The sequence below is a fragment of the Mya arenaria genome, chromosome 6 (genome assembly GCF_026914265.1).
Source record: "Mya arenaria isolate MELC-2E11 chromosome 6, ASM2691426v1".
In the NCBI taxonomy this organism is placed as follows: Eukaryota; Metazoa; Mollusca; class Bivalvia; order Myida; family Myidae; genus Mya; species Mya arenaria.
This window is the reverse complement of record NC_069127.1, coordinates 50,510,820-50,523,409: the sequence shown is the minus strand read 5'-3', so window position 1 is coordinate 50,523,409 and position 12,590 is coordinate 50,510,820. Positions and strand designations below refer to the sequence as shown.

Genomic DNA, 12,590 nt, shown 5'->3' with positions numbered 1-12,590 from the left:
CCTAATGTGAAATATGCTGTCTGCTCTTCTAGATTATTTGTGTACTACAATTGACATATGATTTCATTATATGCATTCCGCAGGTTAATAGAGATTTATAAGTGAATTACTATTGATATTTCACTGTTTATAGTAGTGAAAATATCAAATTTTGAATATTTAGCCCGATCTCAGTTCCAAAACAAACGACAGTGCGCACAGGGATGGGACACAATTTAAAGGGACTGTACACCAGATTGGCACCAAATGAATCTCAGGACAATTCTTTAATAGACTGTGTTATGCTTTGATATCATAATTGTAAAGAAAGTACCAAAAATGTAAAAAAATGTGTCGGAGACAAGGTTCGAACATGTGTCGCCAAAATTGCAGTCGAGCGCTGTATCCACTGAGCTACGAAGGATTATTCCAGACGAGTGGTATATTTAAGCTATATACCTAACTTGGTAATATCACGTGATAACATCGACTAGCCAATCACGCATAAAGAATGATTTCTACTAGGTAGACATACCCAGCAAACTTGTTTAATGGAAAAATACGGAATAACTGCTAAACTTAAATCAATTGTAAACTATGTGGTACTTCAGTTAATAAGTTTCAATGAATTTACACATATATACAAAGTTTATGTCAGTTTTAGACAATTTTCTTTTTTCTTGCAAATTGGTCATCTGGTGCACAGTTGCTTTAAGGATAAAAAGTAAAACTGTTTGTTTCAGTGTAAGATAGCAATATAGTCCACCTTAGAGGCTCCACCACTCGTGAAATGTAAATTTTGCTACTCACTCGGTGAAATTAATACGACCTTACACCGTAATGAACGATTATCCTTTATCCTACATATATATTGTAACGGTCCGCTGTAATACATAGGCGGATTTGCGTTCATGGTATAACATTCCGTTAAAGACGGGAGTACGTTCATAGTACGTATATTTACTTGGTTGGTAATATGCTAATTAGCATAGCCCGGGCTTTGTGTTGATTGTATCAAACTTATAACACAATGTTTAATAATACTTTGGGATGTGAAGCATGTTTTATGATAGAATACATGTCATGCTGACACACGTACGATCAACGTGTCGTCACAACAACGGTTCAGGCTCTGGGTGTTTTTAACGTGTATTTATTATATCTAAGTTCTAAGTTAGTTTTGATGCATGCTACATATTGTAAGAAATCATCATAGTGACGTTATCTGCAATAATTCTGGCGTTATTACACAAAAAAGTATGTATTTCTTATCCAAAAAGCATTTTGCAACGATATCATTCAATTTGAAAAAAGCAAAAAAAGAATGAAGTCGGACATCACACCGAACAATGTAATGCGGTTAGTGAAAATATAATACAATGATGCGCAAGTCTTAAACATGAACATTATAGAAATGCACAAGTATAATTTGTTTTTACTTACAGGTTGTTCGAACGCTTTATTGATCGGATGATAAATAAACCTCAAAATTTTGGGAAATCCTGAGGGCATAAAAATCGGGCACAGCAGAAATGAAAACAAATGTCATTGACACATATCACAGTTGTATATTATGTTGTAAAGATACTTTTTTAAAGGCATTTCAACCCTAAAATTTTAAACCGATAATTGACTAGTTAAGGGCTATCTATATATTGAGTATCATGATCGAGCGCAATAAAGTTCTCAAAATATTTTTTGTGTTCACCAACTGTACCTTCTACATAACTGGCTTAGGTCAAGCTACAGACATTTTTTGTATCATTATGTCAATAATAAATTAGATTTCTTGCGCGCTTATTTAATAGAAATCATTATATAAGCTTAATACATATTCATCTATATGTATTTTATATTTATCATCATATTACGAGAGGATTTTGTTCTGGTGTCCTGTATCACGTCGAGTTGGTTTGTAAACACGTATCGAGACAGCAGGAAAGAGTATTAGTGATGTATATAGTACATCTAAGACAATAATCAGTTTTTTGGCTCGTCTGTTTTCCGCATAGTCTTTTCGAGGTATCGTTATAGTCTTGTTGTCGTCGTCATTCTCGAGTGCACAAACATTATAACAATTTCATTTGTATTGATACAAATGTTCTGGGAGCAAAAAACATCTCCCAGATACGATAAAAGGGATAATACTCACATGTATAGCAAGGACATAACTACATTGGTTGAATGATTTACAGAGTTATGCTTCTTTTTTGACTGAAGAAATACGAACGTTAGCCTCAGTTCCGAGGCACTTAAATTTGTTTCTCATGATTTAGTGGAGTAAACAAATTAATAATCAGTCCTACATTTTGAATAAAGAAGACACAACATATTATGGGGTTATTTTCTAGAAATCAGCCACGTTCTTGTCTTTGATTTAAATGACATGTATAAATTTAAACATTAAAACAATAGTTTATTTCTATGTTTTCGTCTTTTCGCACTATGTGCCATTGCTTATATACGCTAGGAAAGGTAGATAGATAGATTTATAAGTGCATATATATATGGCATAGTAACAAACCAAGTATTTCATAAAGTTATATCACAGACTGATTAACAAAGTATAAGGGATGATATCTTTACTAAATCACAACATCATTAGAATGCGTTGGATACATGTACGTGCGTTAATAAAGATTTAATTCAATGTGACAAATATATAACACAGGATAACCCATTAAAGTTATTCAACTTATTTCCAATGGGGTCCTTATGACAAATATAATTATTTGCCAAAAGCTCAGTTGTAAGCTGTTTAAATTGGATTTTATGATACAAAAACATAACATACATGTACTCTGACTAGTTGAAGAATGATTAATTTTTTGAGGTCGTAATTCTTTTACAGTTATACAATGTAATGCAACCGACTGTAAAAACTATATGACACTTTAGCATAGTATGACAAAAATCTTAGAACTGATATGCAAGCTTAAATGAATAACAATTAATAAAATAGAAATCTTCTAATTCTGCACACTCAATACCACAGGCAGCAGTAACGTTGACAGGACCCACCCTATGGCCACCCCCCTCTAAAAAAATTAGTAAAAAAGACAGAGACTATTTGAGTTAAGTTAAGACTAAGTTATTTGGAGACAATTGGTTGAAAAATAAGTTAGTTACGTGCTTTTCAAAAACACCACCCTACGTACGAGGGCCTTCACATGTCAACCTTTACTATATAATAATAGTAAATATTGGGCAAAAAATGTGGAAATTTTGGTTGATATTTATGTTTTTATGATAAATGGTCATGTTCCAATCATTTTTGGTCTTGAATATTTTTTTGTTACTAATTTTTTTTAGAGGGGGTGGCCAAAGGGTGGGTCTTGTCAACGTTACTGCTGCCTGTGCTTTATACCAGCAATGAGATGGGATTTCATTTCTTTTTTAAAAGTATTCTTATTAAATAAAGATTAAGGATCGATTAAATCATTAGAAACTTTAATCATGTGAAGGCGGAAGGTATTTCATATCGAAGAGGAAGCTCATTACAAGTGTTTGCCTCTTTTGTATTGGCAACGGACATATGTGTGTATACATTTTATTATTTAATATATTTTACGTTTCTTCTTATAACCGGATCGAAAGCATGGTTACATTTACAGATAAATAATAAAAACTAGCACACTTTCATGAAATACAATCGTATACTGCAACCTGTACAGTCCCTTTAACATTTAGGTTTGTTTATCATAGAAACATGGCAAGTTTAATAGTCGCTGCCTTTGACATTGGACCTACATTTAGCGTTTACGCATACTCAGCTAACAACAACGACCCAAGAAATGTCCAAACCAATTTTATTGTCGGACAAACGTCCTTCTAAATCCCTATTGAAAGTTTCATTCGTTTGAATACTGAGCTGAAAACCATTCTCTGGCCGAAAACAAAAACCATCATGGGTGGTATTACTTCAGACGTTTCAAGATGATGTTGGAAGATGACAATGTGTTCTCATTTATCTATTGATATGGAACACAGAGCGACAACAAGCACCGTAGTCGAACATTCAAAATAAACCAAGTTTAGGGGCACAAGGCAAGGGCCCAAACGAAAATAAACTAGAGACGTAAACATAAACAATACATACACAAACACAAACACCACAAACAGATCACAAACTCATCAAATTTGCATTAACGATAAATGGTGTAATTGGACCGGACGCCTTCGTGCAATACATGTTTAAAGTTGATGTAAGGTCACCCTATAATTTATTTATATCGATATGATATCTGATTAATGCTAATTTGTACAGAAAAAAACATCCATTTTAAGTAAAAAGAATACACATAATCACAGGTGATCGTCACAGGGCTGGGTCACTTCATTGTTTCGTAATTAGCGTTATCAGTGTTGAGTCTGCGCATTTCGTCTGATTATGTTAGAATTGTATCAAGAACTGGCATAAAAGTTAATTTTTTCTTGTAGCCTAGTCTTTTACCTTTCCAGCAGTGTAAATTTATAGCATTTTGTCAAATATTTTAGGAAATATTTGAGGCCACTGTGGTTATGTGGATTTCTGGACATGGGAACCTTGTCTATTTTTTATTATGGTATTTGTTTTTTAAATTATACTCTTAAAAAAATTATTAAAATGTTATTTTATCAATTTTAATTATTTTTTGTTAATTTTTAAACAATATGAATGAACTGAAGGGGCACATTATTTTTTTTAAACAATTTCAAAGGACTGACGGGCCATATTTTAGTGACCAAGTTATGTGACGATCACCTGTGCATATACTATTGCATGTATTTCGATATTGCGAACGATTACGTGACAGTCATGCGATAAAGCCACCAAGGAACGCATTGTGTAAACCGGGACATTGAACAACGAGGTCGAGTGATAGACGCTTTACAATGTTTAAGATTACTTTGTAAAGATTAGAGTTTATTCAGAAATATCTTCGTGTTTAAGTTACCTATGAGCGGAGCGCAGACTGTGCTATACGCTCTAAACGCGCGAAGCTTAGAGTAGATCATTTCGGACTTGTTTTTTCCAAACTTGAAAACAAAACAGTTAAATCTTACATATACATATTAAAACATCTCAGTCCTCTCTAATACACATTAGACATAACAAAAAGTTTTGTTTTTATAACAATTTTCTTCCTATACTTTGTTTTAGTGGTCAATATAATAGTTTGTGAAATGAGAAGGCAGTTTACATGTACTTAACTTCTCCATTAAGTTTTGTTTCCGTATATCAGTAGTCAGCTGTTATTTATAGTAAATAGGAGAAGCGGTAAATATATAACAATATTAGTGGGTAGTTTTTACAATATTATGTAGACCACTAACTCAATGAGTGACACACTGATCAAGGCCTACCGTGCCTAACTCAATGAGTGACACACTGATCAAGGCCTACCGTTCCTAACTCAATGAAAGACACACTGATCAAGGCCTACCGTGCCTACATCAATGAGGGACACACTGATCAAGGCATACCGTGCCTAACTTAATGAGAGACACACTGATCAAGGCCTACCGTGCCTACCTCAATGACGGACACACTGATCAAGGCCTACCGCGCCTAACTCAATGAGTGACACACTGATCAAGGCCTTCCGTGCCTAACTCAATGAGTGACACACTGATCAAGGCCTACCGTTCCTAACTCAATGAGTGACACACTGATCAAGGCCTTCCGTGCCTAACTCAATGAGTGACACACTGATCAAGGCCTACCGTTCCTAACTCAATGAAAGACACACTGATCAAGGCTTACCGTGCCTACCTCAATGAGAGACACACTGATCAAGGCCTACCGTGCCTACCTCAATGAAAGACACACTGATCAAGGCCTACCGTGTCTTACTCAATGAGTAACACACTGATCAAGGCCTACCGTGCCTAACTCAATGAGTGACACACTGATCAAGGCCTACCGTGCCCAACTCAATGAAAGACACACTGATCAAGGCCTACCGTGCCTAACTCAATGAGTGACACACTGATCAAGGCCTACCGTGCCTAACTCAATGAGAGACACACTGATCAAGGCCTACCGTGCCTACCTAAATGAGGGACACACTGATCAAGGCCTACCGTGCCTTACTCAATGAGAGACACACTGATCAAGGCCTACCGTGCCTAACTCAATGAGAGACACACTGATCAAGGCCTACCGTGCCTAACTCAATGAGGGACACACTGATCAATGCTTACCGTGCCTAACCCAATGAGAGACAAACTGATCAAGGCCTACCGAGCCCAACACAATGAAAGATAAACTGATCAAGGCCTACCGAGCCTACTTCAATGAAAGACATACCGATCAAGGCCTACCGTGCCTACCTCAATGAAAGACACACTGATCAAGGCCTACCGTGCCTAACACAATGAAAGACACACCGATCAAGGCCTACCGTGCCTACCTCAATGAGGGACACACTGATCAAGGACTACCGTGCCTAACTCAATGAAAGACACACCGATCAAGGCCTACCGTGCCTACCTCAATGAAAGACACACCGATCAAGGACTACCGTGCCTACCTCAATGAAAGACACACCGATCAAGTCCTACCGTGTCTTACTCAATGAGTGACTCACTGATCAAGGCCTACCGAGCCTACTTCAATGAAAGACGCACCGGTTTATATGTCCGTGATAGTGTGACTATTCAAACAAAGAAATCATCATCTCTGATACCTATGCTCAACCTCACACAATTAAAGATATATTGACCTTGACCAGTGGATGGTCTGTATCGATTGTATGGGTCACATTTGCAATCCATAATTTTTCTGATAGTGTCGTCATTCAATAACTTAAGGATACTGGTTAACTTCATCAAACTCAATAAGTTTGTCGCCACTGACTATTTAATTGCCAGTTTTGGGTCAACATCGGACCGCACTTAAGGTTTAAATTATTACTGAATAGAAATCAACCTTCACTTACGTGTAGACAATAGACAGTTACTCAGTTACTATCAACAGTTCTCTATATGAAACAACATTTACAAAGTTCATTATTTTAAACTTTCACGCCAAACAACATCCTTTAACAATGTGGCGGGAAATGAGAATTCACAACCTTAGGTAAAGCACGCTTAGTTTTATTCGAAAATTTGTAGCCGCAGACTGACAAGAAAGCTTCACATCCTACGATGACTTTTATTATATGATATAGTAGTGTACATATTTTATATATATATTGAAAACACACATTTGATACACGCATTGTTTTGCCTATCCATTGTTTAATGGAACAGGCTTAGAAACTTGCTCATGAATTTATACAAAAGGAATGATCAAAATGTCCCATTCTTAAACTAATGACCAAATAATGCACATATTCTTAATGATTTCACTATATAATGCGCGGAATATCAAAGCGTACGTTTTAAGAATGGCAACATTGGATCAGACAACAACCATTTCGATTCCCGATAACACATATTTATCTACAAGTAAAGAAAGTATGTAATCGATATATTATCTAATACTCTAAATATACTTGCATTTCTTCGCCAGTGACATGATTTGTCGTACAAAACTTTATTTCGGTGTCACCAAATACAAACGTTTGGTCATATGTATTGTCTTTTGAAGGTTTTGATGAATCAAGCTCCATGCAAACATCCCCAATTTTTTCACAGTCTTCTTCTATTACAAGAATCGTATTAGGCCGTGTGGATCTGAAAATACCATATTTGACATGATCTTGATAATCCTCAAAAGGACGACCAATTCGCGATACTCTTTGACCCGGAGAGATGCTCGTACCAACCACAACTGCTTTCCAAAACCCAAAGTCACAAAAATCGCCATCTTTATGCTCTAGGCGATATTCTTCAGGATGAATGCTCTTATCAAATGGCACTGCTAGTTCTAGGCCGTATGTGTACCTAGCAATTCTTGAAGAAATAGAACTCGGTTTGTGTCCAAACACAACAGCACCTTTCAAAACAACTAGACCACAATCTTGTGGAATTACGATGGTCTTTTCTCCAAACGATTCTTTAATTGTATCTTGGACGTAAGGACTTTCTGCAAAACCACCAACCAAGATGATTGATCTAACGTTTCTCATCTGTCTGCTTGCCAAAATACTTCTAACATGGTACACCAGTTTCTGTACCGGCATGGAGAACATGTTCTTTATTATTTCAGCATCAATTCTCATTTTATCCCCTTTCCAATCAACCTTGTCGCCAAATAATTCTTTTACTGACGCCATAGTCTTTCCATGCTCTTCAAATATTTCCTTCAGGCTAGCGGGAATTTTTATCAGGATTTTACGAGAACTTGTGGTCTCTATTGAACGTTTCTTTGTTTCGAACTCTCTCAAAATATCGAGATAATCTGCCATTTGGTGCTCTTTAAATGTATCCATAACCTCGTCAGATACTACTGATGCCAGAAATTCCAGAAAAGAGTTGTCAACTTCTGTGCCTCCCCATGGACCTCCGCTGGGTGGTGCAATTTCTTTGAGTGATTTATCTCTCTGTTTTTCATGAACTGTTATATCAGCTGTTCCTCCTGACATAGAAAAGAAAGCATGCAGATGTAATTTATAAAAACAAATGACACTCAAGGTACTCAACATATGAGTTTTAAATCCCATGAGAACTAGAAATATGCTTTACCAAATAATTTATAATTGATGAAACAGCTTTTTCACCCTTAAAATGTCATCATATTTTGTCAATATAAGTCCGCTTTCTGTCGAAATAAGAAAAATACATAATTTACAATGATTTTAATCATGCTTCCACAGTGTATTCTCTGTCATATATTTACAAATAAGTAAACGGCAAGCAATAGCCTTTGAAACGATACCAAAATTATATGGGGTTACACTGCTTCATCAATTGGCGGGTTCGCTAAGGCTTGAATCAATGGCAAGCTTATTGAACATCTGATACCTTAAATCGTTGCTGGGGATGATAATGTTCTATTTTCGTATTTTTAATGTTTTGTTTTCCTTCAAAGATATTTATCAAATGGTTTAAGTTTCAGTGGTAATCATTTTTGGATTATAAAGATTGTTAAATAAGTCAAACTTAACCAACCACCAATATCGACAATCATGTATTGGGTTCCAGCAGCTGAAATGTTTGCGCTCGCTCCTTTTGAACTTCGTTGAACTTCTGTCTCGATTCCTTGACACCAAATCGAAGCTGCTTCGGGCTCCAGTGCGATAACCAGCTTGTTATTTCCGATACCCGCCTAAAATATTCGAGTTAAAAGCAAAAGTTTTTGGACATTTAACATAGTTATTTATATTGCCATTCAAAAAGGTTAACATTAAGTTCTATCTAAATGTCTTTTAATAACAGTTTCCGAGTCATAGGGTTATTTAAGAGTTTGCTCGACAAAAAAGAAAAGTCGTGGTCGTATTTGAAAAAAAAAACTTTCTGATTAAGGAAATATCAACTACAAAAAACATTAAGTTCAAACCTGGTACCAAATATAAAAACTATACTTAATACCTTCTTCCTTCTCATTTATCCATCTCATATCCACTGCATCACTTTACCTTGTTGGCTGCGTCTCTCATAAACTGCTTTGCACGGTCATTCCAAATGGCAGGAACAGTCAAAACGAATTGAATATCATCCTCAGTAACATCAGGTAGACGGTTGTGTAACGTACGCATGAGATGGTCCTTTAGGTATTCAATCGAATAGGAGAATATCTTTAGAGCTTCCATGTTCTTGCCGTTGATTTCTTCAAGCATCGTTTCCCTAGCTAATTCCTAAAATGGTTTCATGCTAGTAAATTATTTGATGTTCAGTTATGTAAATAGCTCGTGGGTCAAGTAGCAAATTTAGCAATATAACGTTTTAACAAACATAAAGTAGCCAATAGTAAATGTCCAGTAGCCTTATATTTAAGCCTATTTGTATTAAAACACACAAGGATAAATGCCTAACCGACACGCAACATGACACACGCAGTGTCAACAAAATAAACACGAAATCAATAATTGGTATTTTATCATTATAACTAAGTGTTGGGGTTATCCAATGTTGTGTCAGGGTAATCGTCTGTCATACCTTGTCTTCTTGCAACATCATCTTGAATCGTCTGAAGTAGTACCACTCGTGATGATTTTCGTCTTCGGCCAAAGAAGCATAATGGTTCTCAGCTTCGTATCCAAACGAGTGAAACTTTCCATGGGGATCTAGAAGGACGCATGTTGGGGTTTTAAGAGAAACGAGTGCTCTGCCCCCGGCAATCCAAATTTGGTTGGTGCAAACATTTCTGGGGTCGTTATTGGTTGAATATGCATACCCGCTATAGGTCGTTCCAATATCAAAGGCAGCCACTATCAAACTTTCTTTGCAGCTAGCCATATTTCTGTCATAAGCAAAATATATCCATGACTATTATTTCAATTCTTATTACGTAAGATACATAGATAGGCTACATGGTATGCCGTTAAATTGAGTTTTATGAAATGTCGTATGATTCCTCTCTTCTTTAGTTGAAAACCTTGTTTTAGATCCAGCTCAATTAGAATTAGACAAACTTTTAATGATATATTCTTACCTGTGTCTACTGCAATAACTCACACACCGACCATTCAATTTACTTCCGTTTCCATACAAAAATACCTTCCGCCTTTACAACTTGATATTAACATTCCTTGTAAATATGTTAAGGGTTTCAATGCGCTTAGATAATAGCTATGCTGATAAAATAGACATACATACTAGTGTTATGCAATCTAATATGCTTGGGTTTAAATACTGTTCAAATCAAAGGCAATATTAGACGAATGTTGGCTCCATTGGGTCATTAAGAACAAAACTCCCAGCTATGATTTGTTTTCAATATTCAGATTTGAACTACTCCAAATAGAGTTAGTGTTTTTTCATCAATGTTTTTAATTTAAATCAAGCAGGTGGAAAAAAACGTACTGTGTGTGATTAAATTGGTTAAAGAGGAAAATAGCAATACAAATATGATGCAAAACAAATGATTATGACACTTTTCAAAATTAAATAATGTAACTTATTCTGTGGTAATGTCACTTCCACACTATAAGTCTTTTTTTGCTTACCATCTGATATATAGTTTATCAATATATAATTCATACAGGATCAATGAAATCCGACAGGTGCCACTATGTATATTAACATTTTGAAGTATTTCTCTTGTAAAGGCGGCAGGTGTCTTATATGGAAGTACAAACAACAACACAACTTTTCATTCCGGTAGCAAAGGGATTTTACTAGTTCAGATACTGGGTAATTACTATATTCTACTTAGTTATTTTCCTAAACAACATCATGTGATCGCTGATCCTTATTGTATATTTAACCAGTGGTTCTTTTTTCTATTTATTTCGTATATTAACGAATTAAGCATGTAAACACAATTGATACCTTTTTTACGATATAGTTTTTACAACCATAAAACATCATTATAACAATAATGCAATAATACTACTGTAGCGAATTAAAGGAATACAACAATGCATAAAGTATCATAATTAAAACATACTGGCAGTATTATGAAAAGAAATCTTTTGCAAGATTATATTATACATCAGGATAGTGAGTTCGTTCTTTAGATGGTAGTGATTTAGCCGGGAGGGTTAGCACGGGTAATTTGGTTAGATAAAGCGCCTCCTATATATCTTAAAATAGCTCACTCATACGAGAACCTAAATGACCACTTGCATACTTATACATAACAGATACATACACGACATATAGACGATACATCGACGTTACATTTACAAGACATTGACTACTATCGCGCGTTTATCTTAATGATGATATGATGAAACGAACGGGTTGTTACATTTACATTAATCGCTGACTTGTGAGCAACGATTATTGCTTGTATATATTCCATAGATCAGGCCTACGCGTTTGTTCCAACTCTTCAGTTTCCACAATTTTTTTTTATCACTGTCTTGACTGAGAGGAAATGACCAACAGATTGTAATCTAAATATTCTGGACCTGGCTTAAATATTATTGATTACATTTATACTAGAGTTAGAATAACACAAACATCATAATTATTATCTTACTTTGTCCGTTCTTCCGTCAGTTACAACCTTTTCCAGGCCAGTAAAACGATTTCGAATCGATAAGCACCATAGAAGACGTGTTACACATCAAATATGTTTTCTTTACTATGACGTCAAGATCGCTTTGAAGCTAACGTTAAACTATGGAATTTTTATTATCAATCCCAAATGGGGGCAAACCGGCTAACAGAATATTAACCACTTCCAGACAGTTTTTGAAGGCAAAACGCATTTTGCTTGAGACTCATCTGTTCAACGTCTATAATTGCTGCTAAATATCACATGGCGCATAGGCGGGTGCTCTTTCGTACTTTAATCATGTTCATGATATCTCGTAATAATTGGAGTGTTGTCTTTATTTTCTTGTATAACCATTGCATAAAAATATAAACTATAAAGCTTCACCTGTCACCACCCCCCCCCCCTCCGCAGACAGTAAATACAATCTTCACTCTTTATCTCAATATTTTGCCTGCATATCTATAAAATTAAGGTTTAAATGCAGCCTAATTGCTATTATTCTATCGTTTGTAAGGTCGTGTTGCAAAACTGTTGCGAAACCCCCCAGATGTGACAACCGTAGCACGGTTATTCC

The 12,590-nt window shown here is 35.6% G+C and overlaps 1 protein-coding gene across 1 annotated transcript; it reads right to left on the bottom strand.

The window, feature by feature from the left end:
* Positions 1-7,110: 7,110 nt before the first annotated feature.
* On the bottom strand, positions 7,111-10,609 carry LOC128237171 (heat shock 70 kDa protein 12A-like). Its single transcript, XM_052952460.1, has 5 exons — positions 10,502-10,609; positions 10,006-10,309; positions 9,486-9,704; positions 9,019-9,175; positions 7,111-8,485 (listed from the first exon to the last, which is right to left on the bottom strand). Exons 2-5 carry the CDS (start codon positions 10,303-10,305, stop codon positions 7,443-7,445), a joined length of 1,719 nt encoding a protein of 572 aa, XP_052808420.1. The 5' UTR covers positions 10,306-10,309; positions 10,502-10,609; the 3' UTR covers positions 7,111-7,442.
* Positions 10,610-12,590: the final 1,981 nt, after the last annotated feature.

Excerpts from the sequence above, each read along its gene's own strand:
- LOC128237171 (XM_052952460.1), bottom strand. The coding sequence starts at position 10,305 with ATGGCTAGCTGCAAAGAAAGTTTGATAGTGGCTGCCTTTGATATTGGA. Across the intron at positions 9,705-10,005 it reads TGATGTTGCAAGAAGACAAG|GAATTAGCTAGGGAAACGAT; the intron begins GTATGACAGACG and ends AAACCATTTTAG. Across the intron at positions 8,486-9,018 it reads CATGATTGTCGATATTGGTG|GAGGAACAGCTGATATAACA; the intron begins GTTGGTTAAGTT and ends TTTCTATGTCAG.